This window comes from Poeciliopsis prolifica, unplaced genomic scaffold (assembly GCF_027474105.1).
Source record: "Poeciliopsis prolifica strain line A6 unplaced genomic scaffold, Auburn_PproV2 SCAFFOLD057, whole genome shotgun sequence".
In the NCBI taxonomy this organism is placed as follows: Eukaryota; Metazoa; Chordata; class Actinopteri; order Cyprinodontiformes; family Poeciliidae; genus Poeciliopsis; species Poeciliopsis prolifica.
The window spans coordinates 3,050,517-3,073,945 of record NW_026562432.1 but is presented as its reverse complement, the minus strand read 5'-3'; the positions used below and the strand labels follow the sequence as shown (position 1 = coordinate 3,073,945).

General features: G+C 39.4%; 1 protein-coding gene across 1 annotated transcript; it reads left to right on the top strand.

Moving 5' to 3' along the window:
- The first annotated feature begins 1,801 nt into the window (after nucleotides 1-1,801).
- Nucleotides 1,802-22,332, top strand: LOC129379372 (AP-2 complex subunit alpha-2-like). Its single transcript, XM_055060127.1, has 23 exons — nucleotides 1,802-2,010; nucleotides 3,577-3,645; nucleotides 3,965-4,107; nucleotides 4,717-4,910; nucleotides 6,032-6,161; nucleotides 7,255-7,356; nucleotides 7,439-7,547; nucleotides 7,697-7,847; nucleotides 8,138-8,306; nucleotides 9,969-10,106; nucleotides 10,187-10,369; nucleotides 11,317-11,414; nucleotides 11,495-11,726; nucleotides 14,205-14,369; nucleotides 14,526-14,612; nucleotides 15,730-15,863; nucleotides 16,211-16,293; nucleotides 16,416-16,505; nucleotides 16,789-16,912; nucleotides 18,255-18,371; nucleotides 18,559-18,628; nucleotides 18,801-18,935; nucleotides 19,747-22,332. The coding sequence occupies exons 1-23, from the start codon at nucleotides 1,944-1,946 to the stop codon at nucleotides 19,822-19,824; spliced, it is 2,868 nt and encodes a 955-aa protein (XP_054916102.1). The 5' UTR covers nucleotides 1,802-1,943; the 3' UTR covers nucleotides 19,825-22,332.
- Nucleotides 22,333-23,429: the final 1,097 nt, after the last annotated feature.

The window sequence follows — 23,429 nt, the reverse complement described above, 5'->3', positions numbered from 1 at the left end:
AGAAGTCTTGCTGCAGGCTTTTGGATCAGTTGAAGGCATTTATTTTTGAGGATTTCCAGAGAGTAAAGAATGAAAGTAGTGAAGCCCCGAAGTAACAAATACATGGAAGTTTTTTCAGCATCACTCATTGACAGGATATTTCTAATTTTTGCAATATTTCACAAGTGGAAGGAATAAATTTCTAATGCCACTAACAACTTTTATAATGCCCTTTTTATTAGTTTTATGAAGAATCAAACCTGGGCGTCAAGGTCTGTGGCCTTTTCACATGGTCAGTTGGCCATCAGGAAACCTTCCAGACCTCCCAATGGCCAGTCAGATCCAGTCTGAACAAGCCAGTGTGAGTGTGAGTCTGTGTGTGTGTTTCTTTTTTTTTTTTATTTTGCCCTACAAATAAATTTTATCCTTGTGCCCACTTTGGAACTTCATTTGCAGTGAAACAATAATTTACATATATAGGTAAAGACTACTGACTTCGTCCAATTTAAAAAAAAGAAACTTTCCAAAAAAGAAAGGAGAAAGAAATATGAGCAAACAAAAAAGTTCTTTCACCCTAACATATTCCAATATGAGCACATATCCACCTCAGACATGTGGTTCATCTATAATCAGAGATTTTACTCAGATTAGATTCTGAGCAGACAAGAAGTCTGTCTCATTTTTTAAAATTTGCCTGAGACAGCTGGCTGTCTGTAAAAGATTCTCCATGAGACCTTGTACATCTAAACACAATTCCAGCCGGATCTGATCCTCACTAACAACCCAGGATGAAAATGGCTGACGCAGGACTGCTGGCTAGTTAACTGCCAGGTTTCTCTGGGTGGGGAATCAGACCGGTGCAGCATATTTAAAGAAGCTTAATTAAAAGATGTGTGCTCCATCTAGTCTCTGTTGATACAATTAGAAAGCTTGTGCCTTTGTGTGGTAGTGCTTTCTTTTCCTGTATTGTCTCTGTGCAGGGTCATTCTGTAAGCACATGCTGGTTTTATATGTTAATTGTATTAAGCTTTGCTCTTTCTACCTCACTCAGTCATGTTGAAATCATTCATGTAGATAATAGATGCTGCAGTTAATTAGCTTTATAGAAAAAGCACCCTATTGTTTTTCAGGGCATATCGAAATGACACAATTTAGAAGATTAAAATGGTACATCCAAATATTTTACTATGAAATATTTTCCATGTATAAGATTTAGCGAACACAGAGATAATCTTGCTCAATAGAGATCAAGTGTTCTGGAAACTACATGCATTTCTCTCTTGGTTTTGAAATTCTTCTTCTTCTGAAAGGTATAAGTTGTGAAGATCAGAGAAAAATAATGGATGGATTTGAGCATATTTTTGAAAAAAGAACAGATTTAGAATAAGATTGAAACTCTTTTTAGCTGATGATAGCTCTGACATTTCTCTGACAGTTTATTATCTCTTAAAGAGGCATGAAGAGACTCCCTCTGACTCTATTTTCTCACTCTTTTTCTTAGGTGATACTCATGTATCTCATGAGGAGTTGCTTTTTTACTGTTGCATTTTTTGTCATTTAAGCAAAGACAATTGTGTTTTAACAAGATTTAGATCTCCTCTCGCTGAAGCAGGAACCCTTATTACAAGTTTATTACAAAAACTTGTAATAAGGGAAATAAAGTTTGCCTAGCTTAATGATAAACGATTATGAAGATTTTAAAAACAAGTGTCCTGTGCTCACAGTCAAATTTGCTTCTCTGTAGCATAGCAGCAGCTTCAATGTCATAAACTACATGTTTGGAATGAAGCCCTGCGGATCGCAGCCTGCGCGAAATGGAACGCAGCCGCAGTCAGTCTGGTTCCTGTTATTCAGCGCCTGTAGTGCTAACTGTGTAGCAAAACAACTTTAACAAAGTTGCTCCTCATTACTGCGGTATCTTTCTTAGTCTCAGAAACAGTTCGCATTAAAACGGAGTGAACAAAATGCCCGCGGTCTCTAAAGGGGATGGAATGCGTGGTTTGGCTGTGTTCATTTCAGACATCAGGAACTGTAAGTTTGTTTTGAACCTTTGCGGAATGAAGCTAATGTAAAGTAGTCAGTGTAACGCAGGTGGACTCTGCCAGCTCCGTGTCTTCTTTTCGAGGTCATTTGAACAAGTGTTTGTACAAGCAAACTGCACGTTGAGATAGAGAGCTGTGTATTGAACGTTACTCAGCGGTGTTACCTGTTAGCTCCAAGAGGCTAACATAACATTAGGGCGTGGACCAAACCGCTGCCTAGAGGTGATTCTTAACAAGCAAGTCAAACTGGGCAATTCAAAGTAAAGATGGAGATTAATATATATATATATATATATATATATATATATATATATATATATATATATATATATATATATATGTATATTCCATATGTATATATATATTCCATATGTATATATATATTCCATATGTATATATATATATACATATGGAAAAGACCTTCAGATCATGAGCTGTTTCCTAAACAGATAATTAAGCCAAGCTGATCCTGAATTTGGTTTCACAACAGCAAAAAACGCATTAGTTACCATGGTGATTTGCTACAAGTCTGGTCTGTCCAATAGAACAATATTTATACTGGCTTAACAGTAAAGTGTTTTCAGCAAAGTAAAACTTTATTATCATTCTGAATGATTTTTTAAACATTTAAATGTTGCAGAGTTGAGTCACTGATTTACTAAAAATCCACCAATTCTGTTAAATTCTTGAGTTTACACACAGGTGTAAATAAAACCTTATTGAAAAGAACTAAAAAATGTCTCACTTATCTTTCAGTATTTAGTTTTTACAAACCTCAAACTATAAAAGTGCCCCAAGTCAGATAATTACTTTTCATCAAGTATAACCATTGAAAAATATTTGCTGCTCAGGCTGCTCACAGTTAGGAAAATATGACATTGCAGTATTATCCTTAATAAGTTTGAAAATAATATTAAGAAGCCTTCCTGTCATAATCTCTTATTTAAAAGAGGCATTGTCACTCTTTCCATGAGAGTGAGAGACACATTGGTGTCACACATTCCTGCAGTTCCACAAGATTTCACTGTTGTTTCCAAGCAATGATTTCAGACCTGATATTTTAAGTTGTCTGTAGCAGGTTAGATTATCTTGATTCCATTAAGACTGCTCTTAATTAAGATTTCCTAGACCATGTTCCATGATAGACAGAGCTGGACCAACTTATCAAAAGCATAAAACTGAGAGATTTAGAGAGACCTTTAGGGCCTGTTTTGGGAGAATGGGAGGCAACAGGAGTACCCAGAGAGCACACACATCCAGACTATGCAGAAAGACTGCAGTGTGGGGTTCTATCCTGCACCTTTTATTACATTCTTTATTGTTATTTTTATTTCTTAAATTATTAAACGGTGAAATAATTTAATTAAGGCTGATTTTTAACAGTCTTTGTAAGCATGTTTTTTTAACCCAAATTGAGCACATATCTACCTCAGACATATGGTTCATCTATATTCAGAGATTTTACTCAGAGTAGATTCTGAGCAGACAAGAAGTCTGCCTCATTTTTTAAAAACGTATAAAACATTTGTGGTTGACTGAAGCTCTTTGTTTGAAGGTAAAAGTAAGGAGGCAGAAGTGAAGAGGATAAACAAAGAGCTCGCCAACATCCGTTCCAAATTTAAAGGTAAGTGATCAGTTGGAACACTCTAACCCTGAGGAACAGGAAGTCGTACAACAGACTGCTCAAAGCTGAAGGGATGCACTCTGCCATTGTGTTGAGTTTTATCTATGCCACAGTGTGAAAGTCTCACAGGAAAAAATCATATTAGCTTAGGTTTAGGCTGAAGCTTTGATATCCTGAGCCACCAGGGTTTATCACTGTTTTTAAAATATAATGATGTTTTCATACATTGTTAATTAATAATTGATCATTCCAAAAATGAAATATTAAGCTTTTCAAAGACACTTCACGTTAATTTATGTTTTCTGTGTTGCTATGATAGGAGACAAGGCTTTGGATGGCTACAGCAAAAAGAAATATGTGTGCAAACTGCTCTTCATCTTCCTTCTGGGCCACGATATCGACTTTGGACACATGGAGGCTGTCAATCTCCTTAGCTCCAACAAATACACCGAAAAGCAAATTGTATGTATTTCTTTCTTTTAATTGTTTTTACCTCACAGCTCAGTCTGACTGGATCAAACAATATGACATGTCAAAGACGAAGCACATCCTCCGGCGGTGCTGTTGATCACATCTTTATTTAATACATAACAACTTGATGGAATCTTCTGTGAATGTATTTGCAAGGTCAGATTTACGTACTTTTAAAAGTCATATTTATGCTTTAAAACTGTAGGGTTGACAGAAGGCGCAGTCCATGGTGCAGACGTAAAAATTAATTTGATTCCGCAGCACTTCCTCACATGTATTGAGCACTTGATTTGTATTGGTTAGAAAAGTACTGTCATAGTGAGATCATCCACTAATAATGTTAAAGAACATCAGAGAACATCTTCAGAAGTTCAGCAGTGCATAAATCCTTTAAGATGATGTTTTCTTCCTACATCAGTAGAATACTTGTTGCTGTTTCAGCTCTGATTGGACAACTGAGCAGCATCAATCCACCATCTGCCATGGCGGGTCCAGCTGGTTTAGGAACCACAATCAGGACAAATAAAGACAAAGAGGATTTTCAGAATGTTTTGACTCATTCATGTGTCTGTCATCTGGTGCTACTTCCTGCTTTTTCAGGGTTACTTGTTCATCTCCGTGCTGGTGAACTCCAACAGTGACCTCATCCGTCTGATCAACAACGCCATCAAGAACGACCTCGCCAGCCGCAACCCGACCTTCATGAACCTGGCTCTGCACTGCATCGCTAACGTGGGGAGCAGAGAGATGGCCGAGGCTTTTGCTTCAGAGATTCCCAGAATCTTGGTGGCAGGGTTTGTACAAAATTATTCATTCATAAACAAAAACTGATATTAATATTCTAGTCTTTCACACTTGCTTATTCTAATTTGATGCTAGAAAGAGTTTTCTGGCTGATTCATGTTGCAAAATTCTAAAAGACAAGTCTCACAGAAGACAGCTCTGGGAAAACGTTCAGGAGACGTCTAAGACTTGTTAACTATGTTCGGTCTGTCTGTCGCTGCACTGGGTGATAACCCGGTGAAGGCTCTGGGTCTCCTGCTCCCCACAGGCCTGTAGAAATTTTATTTGCAGTTTGCCTCAAGTCATGTGTTAGAAAAGGTCAATATTTGGAAGAAGATGCTCTAAGCAGACAAAAACCAAAATTAAACATTTTGATGTAGATGCAGAATTCCATGTGTTATAGAACAGTAGCAGTGTGTATCACACAGAGAGATGGGCTGGACACCTTTGAGCTCGACACAGCAATTAAAGTTGGACATTTTTGAACTTTTGTGTTTTGTAGTTAGCTTGAGTTCACATTTACATGTAGACGATTTAAATTTCACCAGTCACTTGGCTTGAGGGAGCAAGCGACTTTCACCTCATCACACAAGTCTGGGCTTCTGCTAATGATTATTTTAGTAATTAATTATTCTGACGATTTAGAGAACTTGAGCCAGGTGAAGCTTAAACTGCAACGTGAGGAGTTTTGGATAAAAGATAATATTTACAAACAAAGAGGGTTTTTATCTGAGTTGCATCTGTGTCTGTATCTGCCAGGCAACGATTAATCGATTACTAAGTTAGTTGATGACTATTTCAGTGACCAGTTCATCAGGATTAAACTGATGAATTGTTTTAGTCCTATGCAAGTTCCACAGGAAATGAGTGGAAAGTGAGCAACATTGCTTCCTATGTGTTGAGCTCTTGACCTTAATCCCACCTAAATATGTTTATTGTTAAATTCAAATTACAAATCAGTAGGACATATAGACACACTACTTCTCCCTGGTTTTCTTCCTGGAAGGTTGTTGGTTGCCACGCTGGTGTTAGTAGATGTTGGAGGAGATCATGTTTCACACTAACTAAGCTTTTCCAGTGCTTGTCTCTGTGTTAGTATGACTCATGTTGAAGAGATGATTTTTATTTCCAGGGACACCATGGACAGCGTGAAGCAGAGCGCTGCGCTGTGTCTGCTGCGGCTCAACAGGACTTCTCCTGACCTGGTGCCTATGGGGGAGTGGACAGCACGGGTCGTCCACCTGCTCAATGATCAGCACCTGGTAAGACCTGTGCTAGTTTTCTGCTTCAGAATCAGAACATCACTACAGCTGTGTTTAGGGTCTGTGCTATTTACAAATCGGGATAGGCTTGAAAGTGAAACACACACATTGTCCCAGACACAAGGCTTTATGAAGATATGTATCTGACTGCACGACATGCTGGAACAAAACTTCAACTTACGTCAGCCATTTGCTCTCTGATGACTAAGGTCGATTAACATTCAGCCAAACATAAGCAGGCTGTGCAACATCCTGGTTGCCTGGTTACCTGGTTACCTTGGTTACAAATCGGTCAGAGGTCTTGGACCAGCAGCTGTGTAGTCGAAGATCTGCATGTAGCAACATTACAAAGCTTTTGGCTAGAGCCAGTCTCTTAGTGTTTTAGTTTGCAAATGCAGCTGATGAACTGAGACATCACTTCTTTTATCTCATTCACAATAAGAGCATTACTTCACAATGCACTCTGAACTTAAATTATATATTTAAAGATAAGCTTTATTTACCAATTAAACTTTAAGGAACTTTTGGCTGATTTGTCGCAAGTGTCTGACCACATCTTAGATTTAGTGTTGTAAATTTATGCCTTTAACTATGAAAAATTATCTGCTTGTTCTTAAAAAGTTATGCCTTTTAGCAACAGAAAAGATCCACTTTTTTGTCATAAACAGTGTCACTTTCCTAATATAATGGCCTAAGTGCCAAAGAAATTTTGGTTAAAAGAGAAAAATAAAAAAACCATCATATCTTTCTTTCCCATAAATGTATCAGACATAAAAAATCCCTTTTTGATTAAATGACTTATACCATTAGTGTCCAACAGTGACAATATGAAAAATTCATCTGGAGAGATCTTTTTTGGCATAAATGTACTTCTTTGTGGCCACCATATTTTCGTTTCTTTTCTACAGTGGCCTGGCCTCCATCATTTGCTGATTTCCCATATTTACTGTGAAATCAGAATGTGTTATTGAAAAACAAATACCTTTTGGGGTCTAAAGTTTTTTCACTGTTTTAAGAAAAAGTAAAAGTGTAAAGAAACAGTCTCCATTTGTATCCCAAAGTAGTGTGCTTGTGTGTGTGTTCCCCTTCTCAGGGAGTAGTCACAGCAGCCACCAGCCTCATCACCACCCTGTCCCAGAAGAGTCCAGATGACTTTAAGACGTCCGTGTCCCTGGCTGTGGCCAGGCTCAGTAGGGTGGGTACGGCTCTGCTGCCCCTCATGGCGCTCTGCACCATCTCAGGCCTAACTTCACCATCTCCAACTTCCTGTCTTACAGATTGTGACCTCTGCATCCATCGATCTGCAGGACTATACCTACTACTTTGTTGCTGCTCCATGGTTGTCTGTCAAACTGCTGCGCCTGCTGCAGTGCTACCCTCCACCTGGTACGCCACCATAAAGCAATGAATAATTGGGATAAAACTTATTTTTTGTTAAAAATAACCAAACAGTCCCTATGCATTCGTGCCAACCTGCTTAAGAACATTAACACATTACCGTCGGAATTTTAAAGTAATCTGACTGGTTGTTGCAGAGGACGCGTCATTGCGAAGTCGTCTGACCGAGTGTCTGGAGACCATCCTTAATAAAGCCCAGGAGCCGCCTAAGTCCAAGAAGGTGCAGCACTCCAATGCAAAAAACTCTGTTCTTTTTGAAGCCATTGCCCTCATCATCCACCATGACAGGTTGGTCACTATCTGCTTCTTAACCTGCTCAGTTACCTAGGAGGAACTGAGATGTTTAACAATGCTGTCTCTACATGTTGAGGACCAAATCCTCAAGTCAATGACGCTACAATATAGTACTAACTATAGATGAGTAAGAGTATTACACCTGGACTGCAATAAGAGCAAAGTGTATATTAGTATGTTGTATATTAGTGTCAGATCTGTCTACACATTTGTAGACAGATGAGTCCAATTCAGTGCATGAAGATCTGAGTACATCCTGTTGTTCTTTTTTTGTTTTCTCTCAGTGAACCCAACTTGTTGGTACGAGCCTGCAACCAGCTGGGCCAATTCCTGCAGCACAGAGAAACTAACCTCCGTTACCTGGCCTTGGAGAGCATGTGCACGCTGGCCAGCTCCGAGTTCTCACACGAAGCCGTGAAGACGCACATCGAAACTGTCATCAACGCCCTAAAGGTGAGTTTCTGGACCTCTGGTAGGAAATGTGACGACCCCATCAGTGTGGACCTCTCCATGCCTGTTAAGAATGGAAAGCAGAAATGTTTCATGCTGTATTCATGTAGTAATTCATGCAAGAAAAAAAACAATCGAGTATTGAGTCCATAGAAATGAATATACTTTTCAGAAGCTCAGTTTTATTTATTTAGCTAACATTCTAATTTTCTATCCATTTTGGTTTTATATTATCTGAAAGTCATAATCATCAGAATTACAAGAAAGAAAGACTCTATGTGCAGTGAATCTACATGATGTATGAGATTTAGTTTCTGAAATACTGAACATTTTCACAACATTTACATTTTTTGTTATATACCTGTTTACTGTACAGTGAGAGAATCAATATGAATCCATCAAGTAAATCAAACCAAATAAACTCTACTTAGAAGCTCTGCAATAATCTGGATGAAACATGAGACTAAGATTCCTATTACTGATTGACTGGAGATTATGGACTATTGTGCATTATAAATAATTAATATGCACAGTAATAAGTTGTTGAAATTATAAACCGCCATTATATGAATGTGGATCAATACTGTTGAGCTATGAGGCAATTTAATGGTCTTTAAACATATCACACTGCAGAATGGAAATGAACTCTAGTGTATTTACTCAAGTCTAGAGAGTTATGAATAGTGAAGAGCATGTGACTTGATGTCCTTTGCCGTATGTCTTCCTTTTCTTTTCCAACCTGCTTTTTGTCTGACTACTTTCAAATAAGGACTACTAGAGCTGCTAAAACCTTAGAAAAACAACAAAAACACATTTGTAGACAGATGAGTCCTTCTCAAAATCAGAGATCAACCTTAAAAATTTTTTGTGACAACATCACCTTTAAGTTTATGCAGTACTGCAACTGGTTCCAAGAAGATGAATGTAAGTTCAGTTCTGACTTTAGGCACTGAAAGTAAAAAAAAAAAAAAGTTCTCACAGAGTGTTCTCTGGTGGACTTTTTCTGTTTCTCAACAAATATGAATGTAGAAATCCGAGTGTGGTCTTATAATGGAGGAGTCGAGTGGCCAGGTCTATTCATCCATCCCAGTTACTGTATATATTGTACAGTGATGGATAAAACCCACCTTTCAGAAATCTTCAGGCTCCATGATGAACTGTGTCCAATGAAGAAAGACATAAGAGAAGCATGCATGGATAAAATGTCTCCACTGTCCAACACAGACATAAAAGTATCAACCATAAAGATAAGATCTGATCCTGATTTAAAATCCCAATTTTAATCTCAGGTTCTTCACAGCCTGTTGAATATGGGAAGTAAATGACAAAGAATTATCAATTAAAAATCCTAAATAGTTATACTGGGAGACTTTTTGAATTCTCAGACCTTCAGTTGCAGTAATGACTGAAAGAACATTTGATTTATCTGCAAAGACAGTAAAGAGAGAACAGGACAGTTTTCACAGTTCTGTTTATTGCAGCTGGTTTTGGAGGTGGCAGTGTTTAAACTTTTTTTAGGTTTACATTATGTTATGTTGTTGTCATCAAAAACATAAATGGAGTGTTTCCTTTCTTCTTTCATTCAGTGTGGCCAATCATGTTTCTTTCCTAAAGTCATATGGTAGTCATACGTCTACCACATCTCTGCTTGGTATGTGTGTGCAGACTGAGAGAGATGTGAGCGTGCGCCAGCGGGCCGTCGACCTTCTCTACGCCATGTGTGACCGCAGCAACTCCAAGCAGATTGTAGCGGAGATGCTGAGCTACTTGGAGACGGCAGACTACTCAATCAGAGAGGAGATTGTAGGCCATCAACACACACATGCTCAGCTTTGAGTCTCGGCGTGAGAAGTTCTCCTCAGCCTCTGCATTGTCGCCCACAGGTGCTGAAGGTGGCCATCCTGGCCGAGAAGTATGCGGTAGATTACACTTGGTATGTGGACACCATCCTCAACCTGATCCGCATTGCCGGCGACTATGTGAGCGAGGAGGTGTGGTACCGAGTCATCCAGATCGTCATCAACCGGGACGACGTCCAAGGCTATGCTGCCAAGACCGTGTTTGAGGTGGGAACTGTGATTCATGTCTTCAATAATAACATTCACTTCACTTGGTTTTTTTCTATGCGTACTCCAGAGGAAGCTCGTCTGACAGGCGTCTAATAATATAATCTGAATTATTGATTCAATATTTCCACTAAAAGCTTGAGGAACGAGATTAATTTAGCATAATTTGGAACAAGACTGTAACATCACTAAACATGGAAAAAGTGAAGGGCTTTGAATACTTTCTAGATTCAGTCTGAAGTCAAAAGAAAATGTCAGTAAAATGTGAATTAATGATAATCAATATCATCATTGCTAGAATAGTCATATGTATTATGATAAGTACTGTTGAAACCAGAAGTTTACAAACTGAAGTAAGTCTTGGTCTGATATTATATCAGACCAAGACTTCTCAGTTTTAATGAAAGAAAGATTATCCCATAAGGTTATTTGATACTGTCTTAATACTTAATACCATAGGGGTGTAAAATATTTTTTATTATTTTGATGACATCAGTTTTCTCTATGACATTAAAGAATTTTTTTATTAGTTTATTTTTTTTTTGACAAAAAAGCCAAATTTTGCTGACCACAATTGATTTGTAAAGCAAAAAAAGTAGTCAAACATCTGAGGGCTGAGTAACCTAAATAATTATCATAAAATTAGATTTTTTATTATTTTACCTGTTCATCATGTCAGCGACATCTGACTGATTTGCGCATTTCTTCTTAAAATGAATTGAATCCACCATTTTAAAGGTAGATTGTTCACTGGCCAGACACAGCCAGTGAACAAACTGCATAATGGTAAAAATCACTGTCCAACAGAACAGAGTGCTTGTTGAATTCAGGTTTTATTAGATCTGATTAGACCAAGGTTGTATCTTTAGTTGGATACGCACTTTGTGTTAGTGTGTTTTTTCTTACCTGACAGAAACTGTTGTTCCTCTCCATGTGAATGTGTGCAGGCCCTTCAGGCTCCAGCCTGTCATGAGAATCTAGTGAAAGTGGGTGGTTACATTCTGGGAGAGTTTGGAAATCTGATTGCTGGTGACCCTCGCTCCAGGTGCTGAAAATTGACAATGCTTCTGACCAGACGTTTGTAATCTTTGAAGGTTCAGCTCCTCATGACCTGTTTCTCTGCAGCCCCCTGGTCCAGTTCAACCTGCTTCACTCCAAGTTCCACCTGTGCTCGGTGCCGACCCGGGCCCTGCTGCTCTCCGCGTACATCAAGTTCATCAACTTGTTTCCAGAGGTGAAAGGCATAATCCAAGATGTCCTCCGCTCAGACAGCCAGCTTCGCAACGCCGATGTGGAGCTCCAGCAGAGGGCAGTGGAGTACCTGAGGCTCAGCTGCATCGCCAGCACTGACATACTGGTCAGCAAGCACATCATTCAGCTAACCTGAAGCTTTAAGACTCAGGATTATACAGTGAGGGTGGATGTTCCTCTGCTTTATTAGGGCGTCATCAGAATAGTGTGAATTTACTTCAGTTTCTCTGCAATGTGAACAAAACTCTGTTCACATAGAGAACAAAACTTTGTTTTGTTCACATTGAGACAACTAATGTGAGACAACAAATTATTTTATAATTTTTCCCACTTGTGACATTTACAGTTAGGGCCAGAAATATTTGGACAGTAACACAATTTTCGTGAGTTGGGCTCTGCATGCCACCGCATTGGATTTGAAATGAAACCGCTACAACAGAATTCAAGTGCAGATTGTAACGTTTAATTTAAAGGGTTGAACAAAAATATCTGATAGAAAATGTAGGAATTGTACACATTTGTTTACAAACACTCCACATTTTAGGAGCTCAAAAGTAATTGGACATATAAACATAACCCAAACAAAAAAGTTTTTTCTCAATATTTTGTTGCGAATCCTTTGGAGGCAATCACTGCCTTAAGTCTGGAACCCATGGACATCACCAAACGCTGGGTTTCCTCCTTCTTAATGCTTTCCCAGGCCTTTACAGCCGCAGCCTTCAGGTCTTGCTTGTTAGTGGGTCTTTCCGTCTGAAGTCTGGATTTGAGCAAGTGAAATGCATGCTCAATTGGGTTAAGATCTGGTGATTGACTTGGCCATTGCAGAATATTCCACCTTTTTGCTCTCATGAACTCCTGGGTAGCTTTGGCTGTATGCTTGGGGTCATTATCCATCTGTACTGTGAAGCGCCGTCCAATCAACTTTGCAGCATTTGGCTGAATCTGGGCTGACAGTATATCCCGGTACACTTCAGAATTCATCCGGCTACTCTTGTCTGCTGTTATGTCATCAATAAACACAAGTGACCCAGTGCCATTGAAAGCCATGCATGCCCATGCCATCACGTTGCCTCCACCATGTTTTACAGAGGATGTGTGTGCCTTGGATCATGTGCCGTTCCCTTTCTTCTCCAAACTTTTTTCTTCCCATCATTCTGGTACAGGTTGATCTTTGTCTCATCTGTCCATAGAATACTTTTCCAGAACTGGGCTGGCTTCTTGAGGTGTTTTTGGGCAAATTTAACTCTGGTCTGTCTACTTTTGGAATTGATGAATGGTTTGCATCTACATGTGAACCCTTTGTATTTGCTTTCATGGAGTCTTCTCTTTACTGTTGACTTAGAGACAGATACACCTACTTCCTTGAGAGTGTTCTGGACCTCAGTGATGTTGTGAACGGGTTCTTCTTCACCAAAGGAAGTATGCGGCGATCATCCACCACTGTTGTCTTCCGTGGACGCCCAGGCCTTTTTGAGTTCCCAAGCTCACCAGTCAATTCCTTTTTCCTCAGAATGTACCCGACTGTTGATTTTGCTACTCCAAGCATGTCTGCTATCTCTCTGATGGATTTTTTTCTTTTTTTTCAGCCTCAGGATGTTCTGCTTCACCTCAATTGAGAGCTCCTTTGACCGCATGTTGTCTGGTCACAGCAACAGCTTCCAAATGCAAAACCACACACCTGGAAACAACCCCAGACCTTTTAACTACTTACTTGATTACAGGTTAATGAGGGAAAGGCCTTTTGAGTTAATTGCAGCCTTTAGAGTCCATTGTCCAATTACTTTTGGTCCCTTGAAAAAGAGGAGGCTCTGCATTACAGAGCTATGATTCCTAAATCCTTTCTCCGATTTGGATGTGGAAACTCTCATATTGCAGCTGGGAGTGTGCACTTTCAGCCCATACTATATATAAATTGTATTTCTGAACATATTTTTGTCAACAGCTAAAATAACAAAACCTGTGTCACTGTCCAAATATTTCTGGCCCTAACTGTATCTGGTACAATTAGACTCACATGTTGAGTCAGTAATAAAAAAGAGGCAAAAATACATATTTTTTAAAGTATAGCTGAAATAAACTAGTTCAATTTATGAGAACACTCTTATACTAAGACTTTATTGATGCATAATTTTGATTCAGTTTCAAACTCCGGTCTTTGGTAGAAGTTTGTCAGCATGCCACAACCTGAGCAGATCCTGAGGACATCTGTTGCTCACAATTCTCTTCAGAAACATGAAGTCAAATCAAATTTAAGTGTGTAGAACATCTCAGCAACAAAGCAGATCAGAGTGCTTTGCATTATTAAAACATCATGCAGTCTTCAGTTCTGAAACAAGCAACAAACATTACATGTTGTCCAATGCCATCATCAAAATCATCAAGCAAAAACACATAAGATCCATTTAAATCATTTGAAAAATGTGGATTTTAATTCTTTATCTAATGGAACTCGGTGTTTCAGTTTTGCTGAAAAGCTTTTAAGTTTCCAAAGAAACATGAAGTTTCCAAAGTTTCCTCAGGTTGTAGGCAGAGCGTTTGTCGGTCAGTTCCTGTGGGTTTAGCGTCGTTTTCTCTCTGCCCCCAGGCCACCGTGTTAGAAGAAATGCCTCCATTCCCAGAGAGAGAGTCGTCCATCCTGGCCAAGCTGAAGAAGAAGAAGGGTTCCAGCAAACTGCCCGACATGGATGATTCCCGAAAGAATGTCAACGGCAGCAGTGAACACCCTGAGGATGCCGAAGTGGCCAGCAAGGTAGCATCATGACTAAATCAGAAGAATATAGACGCTTCATCTGAATCCACAGTGTTTTTGTCCTGTCCTCCTCCTGGGTTTCCATCGTTCTCCTCTGTATCCTCAGTCTCTACCTTTCCATTGTTCTGCTCCTCTCCTCTTCTTTTTTGTGCCTAGCCTCCTCAGTTTCTGTTGGAAGAGCTCATTTCCACAGACAGACCCCATCCCTCCTCCAGCACCACCATGCTCCCCACCAAAACCATGGTACATGACATGTTTACATTTTCAGTGCAGTTTGCATTTTCTCCCAAGGAGGAGCAGTTGTTCCTGTTGCCTAGCAACAAGAAGGTCCTGGGTTTGAATTCCAACCTGGGCTCTTTATGCATGAATTTGCATGTTCTCTCTGTGCATGTGGGGGTTCTTCAAAATGAAAAACATCTGAGAACTGGAAATACAGTAAGGTCACATGAACAAAGAAAATCTTTATGGTGGAAATCTAGAATAGAACAGAACAATAGAAAATACTTTATTGATTGAGAGAGACGTGTCTTAGTGTACGTTTAATTTAAGTATGACCTAAGTACAAAATAAAAAGATAAAAAGGCATAATAACAAGCATGCACATCTAAATTTAACTAACACTGTACATTACCGTTGACTGGGCATTCCCATGAGGAAGTATGGTGGTGCCAGGATTATGCTGTGGGGATGATTACCTGCAGCAGGGAGCGGTTCCTCAGCTGAATGAAAGGTGAAGGTTCAACTCCCAATAGGAAAGAGGGCCAGACACAGCCAGAGAGACAGAGGGACTTTCTTAACTGTCCATGAGAAACTGAGCAGCTAAAGTCTTTCCTCTGCCTACATCTCCCAGAATGCTGTGTGGTTCTGGATCGGAGTTCAGTGAAATTACTGAAAATTCTATCAGATGTATTATCTATTGGTATTATTGATATGTCTGTTGCGATATGCATTGTCTTGATCTGTTGTCCAGTCCTGCCTGAAGGTTGTTTTTTCCTGAAGGTCTGACTAATGAGCCTCAGTGGAACACCTGTTGTAATTCACTGAATGTGACTGTATGCAGCTAAAACATCTTGGGAAAAAAAACTTTTAAAAATGCCCCAGAAACTGGTTTGGAAATGGATTTTAAAAAGTCCTTAGAAATGGTTTGAAATAGTTTTACAAAAGCCTCTCTAACATCTGCTGAAGGACACTATGAGACATTTGTAAGCTCCAAACTACCGCTGTGTCAAACTGATCCAGTCATGTTCAAATCACTGCAGCCTCTGAACTGATGGAAGCACAAACATTAAAAAGAAGATCTGAATATACAGGATGTTTATCAGAATATATGATCAGTGATCTAATGGTGTTTGTCCTGCAGGTTTCCAGCCACAACTTCACTGACAACCTGAGTGTGAACTCAGCCCCGTCCTCAGGAGCCAGCCTGCTGGTGGATGTCTTCTCTGACTTTAGCAGTGCTGCACCCACAGAGGGCTCAGATGAACACTTTCCCAGGTGACACTAACCACAGCTCATCTAATGACTAAACGTGACGATAAGAATTGTTTATTACGGTTTTTTTAGGTAACTTAATGACTGAATGTATTACACAACAATCCCACTGATACAATGACAAACATTCTGACTTGTAATACATCTCTTCAGTCACATGAAGAAGGTTTTGTGACAATAAATGAAAGTCATGTACCATGAAAAATTATAAACAATACAAAACATTGTATTGTTTATACAAGCTCCTTCATACAGACCATTAGATTTATCTTTGACAGAAGATAACTCACCGTATTAATAACTGAGCACTGTTACAAATCTTAACAATTTGCTAATTGTTAATATTTCAGGTTTGTGTGCAAAAACAATGGTGTTATCTTCGAGAACCAGCTTCTCCAGATTGGACTGAAGTCTGAGTACCGGCAGAACCTGGGTGAGCCTCTGCACTGTTCACTTCTCTGTTAAACTCTCATTTAAGATTACAAGTTTATGTGAGAGATTGAAATGTGTTTGGAGGAGAGTGAATGAAATGTTTTACTTTCTGTCTCGCTGCAGGTCGCATGCATGTGTTCTATGGCAACAAGACCTCCACACAGTTCCTGAGCTTCTCCACCTCAGTGAGCAGTAATGACGTCCTCAGCTCTCATATCCTCTGCTTTACTCCACAGCTGCCCAGCCAAGGGAGCAGTAATCTCCTAAGATGGTTTCTGTGCGGGATTCTTGTCTCAAAACAACAGTTGCCCTGTTGTTTTTAACAACGACTCTCTATTTCAGTTAAATACGTTTCCACCCTGCAGTGATTATCTAATGGGAGGAACGTAGCAGTTTGCTTTGGGTGGATGTTTTTCTTCGGTTTTAGTGCATCTTTCAGCTGTTTGTTCCTGCTGGTTCTGTGAGTGTCTGTGGAATCCTTGACCAGCAGCTTTACAGCTGAATGTCCAGGAAAAGCCAGTAGACCCGCTGATTGAGGCTGGAGCTCAGGTCCAGCAGATCCTCAACATCGAGTGTGTGTCTGATTTCTCAGATGCTCCTGTCCTCAACATTCAGTTCAGGTTGGTAAGACGGTACAGATCTGGGGCCTCATGCAAAAGAGTGCGCAGTTTTCACACTAAAACTTGCTGTTCGGAAAAATTTTGAAAAGTGCGGCGCACAAAAAAAAATTGGATGCATAAAGCCATACTCATGCACATACGTGGCTGCACACTTTTCTTTTATAAATCCTAATTTGCAGGAAATAGAGCGCAGCTGCTGGTCCACCTTGTCGCTTCCATAAATACATATTTAATTAGTATAAATACCCAGAAGTCTGCCACCACATGTAGAAATAACCATGGCAACATCATTGTTTGAAGCAGTATAAGTATTTATACTGATAATAATTATATATTTTATTTAAAAGAGGCTTTGAGGACGCATAGAGAGATTCTGCAAATGCCTGTTTTAACAGTAGCGCATTGAGCCAGGACTTAAAGACAGCATATCAGAGAGTCTTGAGTGGGAATGTGGACGTTTATTCTAAATAGTAAAATGCTTTATGTCCATAAGGCTCATTCACTAAGCAGGCGATGAGACTGCAGGATTACTGCATCTGGACCGGTACCACACGGCTCTTTAAGTTTTGCTCAGAGCTCCAGGATAATCAGTCTGAGAAATCTAAACATCATAAACCAACATCAACATTTCCCAGCAGATCAATATGATCTCTGAACACACACTCCCTTTGAATCCTTCCATTGACGATGTTCTCCATCAGAGCCAAAGCTCCACAATTACGTTGCTCACCTTTGCACTACTACTTATATACGTGTGATTGCACACACACCTTGAACATAATCAAACCTATGATTATTTTTATCAGCAGGTTGGAGTTAATCTGCTGATCCAACCCTGTTTTCTTTTTCAGTCAGAATGAAATGACCCCATAGATGCATTTCTTGCACTTCAGCGCACAGACCAATGCGTTACATCTTAATGAGGCAAAAACTGAGGAAAAGTACTATTTACATTCGAGCGAGGTTTTCACAAACTTTTGTTTTCTTTATTTTGTGTGTGTTAGTTTATTGTCTGAGGATAAATGCGGTTTAGTTTCATCGTTTATGTTGAAGCAAAATATTAAAATTATGACAAAACATCGAGTTTGATGCTTCTTGGTCTAAATAACACTGAATGCAGTCAGATCTTAGTGTATTTAGGTGAGTTTTGATGCTTTGTAGTTTGATATTGTCCACAGAAAAACTTTGATGCAAAGTTAATATTTGTGTAAGCCGACTTGTGCATAAAATATGCTGCTGCACATTTTTTGTGCGCACGCACGCTTTATGCATGAGGCCCCTGTTTTATGTATTGACTCTGTTATTGAGCTACTTATGTACAAACTTCATGCTGTATGAGCAGATATGGTGGAACACTGCAGAACATTGCTGTCAAACTCCCTGTGATGCTGAATAAGTTCTTCCAGCCCACGGAGATGATGTCCCAAGACTTCTTCCAGCGCTGGAAGCAGCTTGGAGCGTAAGCCTGACTTTACTTTAATCAAAGTAGTTTCAACTGCTTAGTTTTTAAAGTCAGAACTATCAGTTTACATCAGATTAATGTGAAAAGTTGTATATCAGAAAAGGCTCATAAAACTTGATGGTTTTATGAGCCTCTGTCTTTATTTTGAAGTTGATACTTTTTTTTTTGTTTTTGGTGTCGCCAGTCCTCAACAAGAGGTACAGAAAGTCTTCAAAGCCAAAAACCAGATGGACACAGATGTTACCAAAGCCAAGGTAAACAGTGAACCCTTGTGTCAGTGTGAACTATCTGTGGCTGAGCTCAGTGTTAGCCATGACTCAATAAACATGCAATCTGACTTTAGCTTTATGTTGCTGTTGTTCTTGTGGAGTTTTAATGAATCCAGTTGACTTACTTCTCTGTGTTCTGTTGCTTTCACTCCTCCAGCTGTTAGGTTTCGGTGTAGCTCTGTTGGACGGTGTGGATCCTAATCCGGCGAACTTCGTTGGCGCTGGAATCATCCACACTAAGACCACTCAGGTGGGCTGCCTGCTCAGGCTGGAGCCCAACACACAAGCACAGGTAAACACACTGAAATAAAGGCTGTGCTTTGAAAAATGTGTTTCATTGTTTTTCATAAGGTGACAGAATTGAATTGGGAAGAAAATGACACATGGTTTACAATTGAACAAAATTCCATGTTCTATAATTGTGTACTACTTTGCTGGTCAGTCACTCACAATCCCTTTAAATTGCTTTGATGTTTGTGTTTGTAACATGTCAAAATGTGAATAGTACCAGGGATGACCCCACTGCAAGATGGGTCTGAACTCACATGTGTTGTCAGTAGTGTGGACCTGCTCTGTCCGGCTTTCACACATAACATTGTAACAGGCTGTGTGGATATTTGTACCACCTGTCTGAAAAGTTACTGCTTTGCAAAGAAACTGTTCCTATTTGAGGCCACAGCTCACATTTATTATTCTGGACCCAGCACGATGCATTAGTCTTTGATTTAAGGATAAAATGTATTGATGAGAAAATCATCAATACATGATGTATTGAATAGATTCACTTGCGGCTACATGTCGCAGTGTTCAGCTGCTGCCATTTCTCCATCTTTTCAATTTTTCCAAACTTTGTTTGGGTTTTGGAACAAACTTTATCCTGCGCTTTAAATGTTTGGGGTAAAGCTGGGATCAAGAGCCGGTTGGATTGACATACAGGTGTCATCATGTCCATTGAATTGAATCTGATTGTCTCATAAAGTTCCTTGTAATGACATTTGTAGCAAATAGATGCTACAGAAATTAACAGATTTGAACTGAATGAACATTCCTGTTGGGACCATCATACAGATGCTAACTGGCTGATTCATTTCTGTTTCTTCCAGATGTACCGCCTCACCTTGCGGACCAGTAAGGAGTCCGTATCTCAGCGGCTGTGTGAGCTGCTGTCTGAACAGTTTTAGCCTCAACACAGCACCTGCATTCTTACACTTTCGTACTCTCACTTCTAATCAAAAGTAGATGTATTGTACAGTGTACATTTTTTGTTTTATTACATACTTTATATCCTACTGAGAGGGAAAAGTCTTTTTTGCACATAACTCTTGTAGTGCCTCACTGCTTTCAAGCTGCGTCGTGTCTGTCCTCACACTGTGATGAGGCTCATGGTTTGGACTGAGCCGCCGGTACTGAGAGTCCGGGTTGTTGGTCTGGGAGTGTTTCACACAATCATTCTGCACTAGTTGGCTTAAAAAATAGATCACACAAGTCGCTCACAGAGAATGCCAACACTTCAGCTGTTTATTACATGTTGTCTCAGGAGGAGCAATCCCTCTTCGGTATTTATAAAAAACATTTTTTGTATGTGTGGATTTTGTTTCCAGTAAGGGAGTTTCCTAACAGCCACAGCTGTTTACTAGAATCATCTTACAGGGACTGTGGTTGAAATAACATATTTATGTCTAAATAAAGAAATCCCAGGTCACCTTTTGAGAAATACTTCACAGACTATACAATGGTCTATTTCTAAAGGGATAATTCTGATTTTTTTGAAGATGGGTTCTATTGAGAATTTTTGAGCAGTGAGTGTTTTACCTTCTGTAATTGTTAGTATTTGTGTTTTGTACGTATACTGACATGTTTTTTTAACAACATAGACAAGCAGTATAAAAAATCTGCAGCTAGATTTCTTTTAATGTCTGTGGCCTGAGCTTTTCACCTCTAGACACCTTATGTAGCAACGCATTCACCAGAGATATGGCATTTAAGCTGCTGCTAACTCAAAGTAGCTTCGGGTCATTGGTCTGTTCTGACGGGTTTTATCAGTTTTCTCCTGACTGCCTTCAAACGATCAATGGAACCAGCTTTTAAAAAAAACATCAACTCTATTTTTATTCTATAAATGTTTGCTCACACCAAGAACAGGATCTTTGCTGGTCATGAAAAGTTGATTAGACACATGGTCCATCAACAACACACTGTAACCGTTATGTCACTGCCGTATCTTTGACTTTTCTAGCTGTGTTTTAAATCAACCAACCACATTGTTGGATGCCTTTATGCCTTTTCTGATGTTGAATTACCAGTTTTCAGTGGAATCACTTGTTGGGGTAAACAAGCTTTAAAGCACTGCCATTCTTTTTATTTTCTCCTAAAGCATTTCTCTTTAATATCCAACTAGAAATATTTCTCTATTGGTCACTGTTTGTGTGTCTGTTTTTATATTTGCTTAAAGAATGCCTATTTTTACACCTTTTTTTGATAAAAATAACTAACTGCAGCTCTACAGGAAAATTCCCCCCTAATAATTTTATGCCATATCTAATTTTTAGCTCCACTTTTTTCACCACTCTGCTAAACTAGAATCCCACAGCTGCTTCTGCATTTTTGCTCATGGCTGGATTGGAGAGTGACGTTAACCTGAGAGAAGAGAATCAGACTACTTGACTTCTCTTCAAATCAGCCTCCAGACGTTGTGTGGTGGTTCTGATCCTTGAACCCAAAGCCTGAAGCCGGACCTGACGGGGGCACTGTGATGTAAGAAATGTGCTGGAAACAGCTGAACGTTAGAAAACCAGGGAGACCCATGACCTCTGACCTCTGAGTAATGTGAAGCACTGCTGCTTTTCCACCTGCAGCCTTAAACGTTTTCACATATTCTCTGACTTTGTTGTTTCTGACATGAATGTTGTTTACACTGTGCATTGGGGTTTTAATGCCACACTATTCATAAATTGGTGATTCATTTAGCAAATGGTGTCTGATAAGTTTTGCTGTTTACTAGCAGCATTTTAGCTCCACCTGTATTGTGAATTTAATCAGCGTGTCGTTTAAGTGTCGATGATGCTAAAGAACAGTGTTGCCGTTACCCATAACCCCCTGCTGCACACTGCTACTGCTTCACACCAGTTGCTCTTTTTTAATTTTGTTTGTTTCTGACTCAGGATTCTCATTTTGTACAAACCACGTGACATATTTATATGACTTTAACAAATAATACCTACCAGGTCAGGATTATGGTGGTTTGATCAAAGGTCACAAAGTCACAATTATAAGAAATAGAATGTCACAAATTACAGTTTCATAATTATTTCTCATCTTTCATGAAATATATTTCAACTATAAAGACAAATTGTTAAAGTAGATAACTGCGGTACGAAATGACAACACATTGTTTGATCAGGGTTGAACAGATCCTCCTTCCAACAATAAACAGTTCAGTTCATAAGGTTCTGAATATTTCAAATGAGAAAAACAAAATATTTCACTAACGTGTGATAGGTGATGACCGATTAATTAGATTCAGACATGTTGCAACGGGTGTCCAGCTGTCTTGAGTTACAAATTCATAAGTTGTGTTTCAGGTTTTGGTTTCAGTGATTCACTCCACTGGTTTAAATATTTGCTGAAGCTTTGAACTCTGAGTAGATTTCATGTGTGGTGTTGCATTGTCAGTAAACTGAGTGAAAATACTTTCTACAGTGGTGTTTGTTTAGTTGTGTGAAAGGTTTTCAGAAGCACTGTGATCCAGTTCTGACTCTTTGTTCTACAGAACACAAAATGGAACATTAGGTCCATTTAATACTGCAGATCGGGCTGAACTGATTCTGATAGAGCCATATCACATCCTACACACACACACACACACACACACACACACACACACACACACACACACACAACACACACACACACACACACACACACACACACACAACACACACACACACACAGTGCCAGTGTGTAACTGCAGGGCTTTGTAGTGTATTCTTGTCACTTTTCTACATTTTGTCATTCCCACACAGACTTTATTTAAAGGGGCAGTATTATGTAAATGTACTTTTTTTAAGCTTCACATCATGTTGTAATGTTATTCCCTCACCATAAAGACACCTGGAGTGTTGCCTTGATGATTTCATGCATGTTTGAGAAATCCTCCATGGAAACCATTGAGCTGATCAAAACGTGTGGGTCGACCTAGCCCTGCCTTAGAGGTACTCTTTTTTTTTTTTTTTTTAAGAGTTGCAATTTACAAGCTTCCACCTCACAGAGCAGCCCTCTGCCACTACTGCTCTACTCAGCTCCTTCAGACTAGCCAGCAGCAATTAGCAAACATCTGGTTCAACTGTGTATCTGCTGAGAAGCTGATACAAGAAGCTCAGTATACGAGCTTTTTCTTAGTTAAACACTGAGGTAAAAATGTTGTCACAGAGCAGCCATGTTGCGATGACTTCTTGAAGGCAAAGGTTTTAAAGAGACGAGGCCCAATTTCAAAGCATTCAATCATGAAGCCAATTTTTCTTTAAGTCATATTTGATATGTATATTTTTTTAACAACTGAAGGTAACATGGCTACTTGATTCTACTACATGTGCCCCAAAAACACAATACTGCCCCTTTAATGTCAGGATTTCATGCAACAATATGTCCAATTAAAAATCTGAAAAGTGTGAGGACATTTGTATTCAGCTCCCTTGAGTCAATGCTTATGTTTTGCTGCAATTCCAAGTCTCTACCAGTCTTGCACTTCTAAAGAATGTTTCCAGACTGAATGTATGGAAGTTCCCTC

What these genes read in the sequence shown, in the direction of transcription:
- LOC129379372 (XM_055060127.1), top strand. Translation starts at nt 1,944, where the DNA reads ATGCCCGCGGTCTCTAAAGGGGATGGAATGCGTGGTTTGGCTGTGTTC. An exon ending in AATACACCGAAAAGCAAATT is followed by an intron (nt 4,108 to 4,716) that starts GTATGTATTTCT and finishes CTGCTTTTTCAG; the next exon opens with GGTTACTTGTTCATCTCCGT. An exon ending in CCCAGAATCTTGGTGGCAGG is followed by an intron (nt 4,911 to 6,031) that starts GTTTGTACAAAA and finishes TTTTATTTCCAG; the next exon opens with GGACACCATGGACAGCGTGA.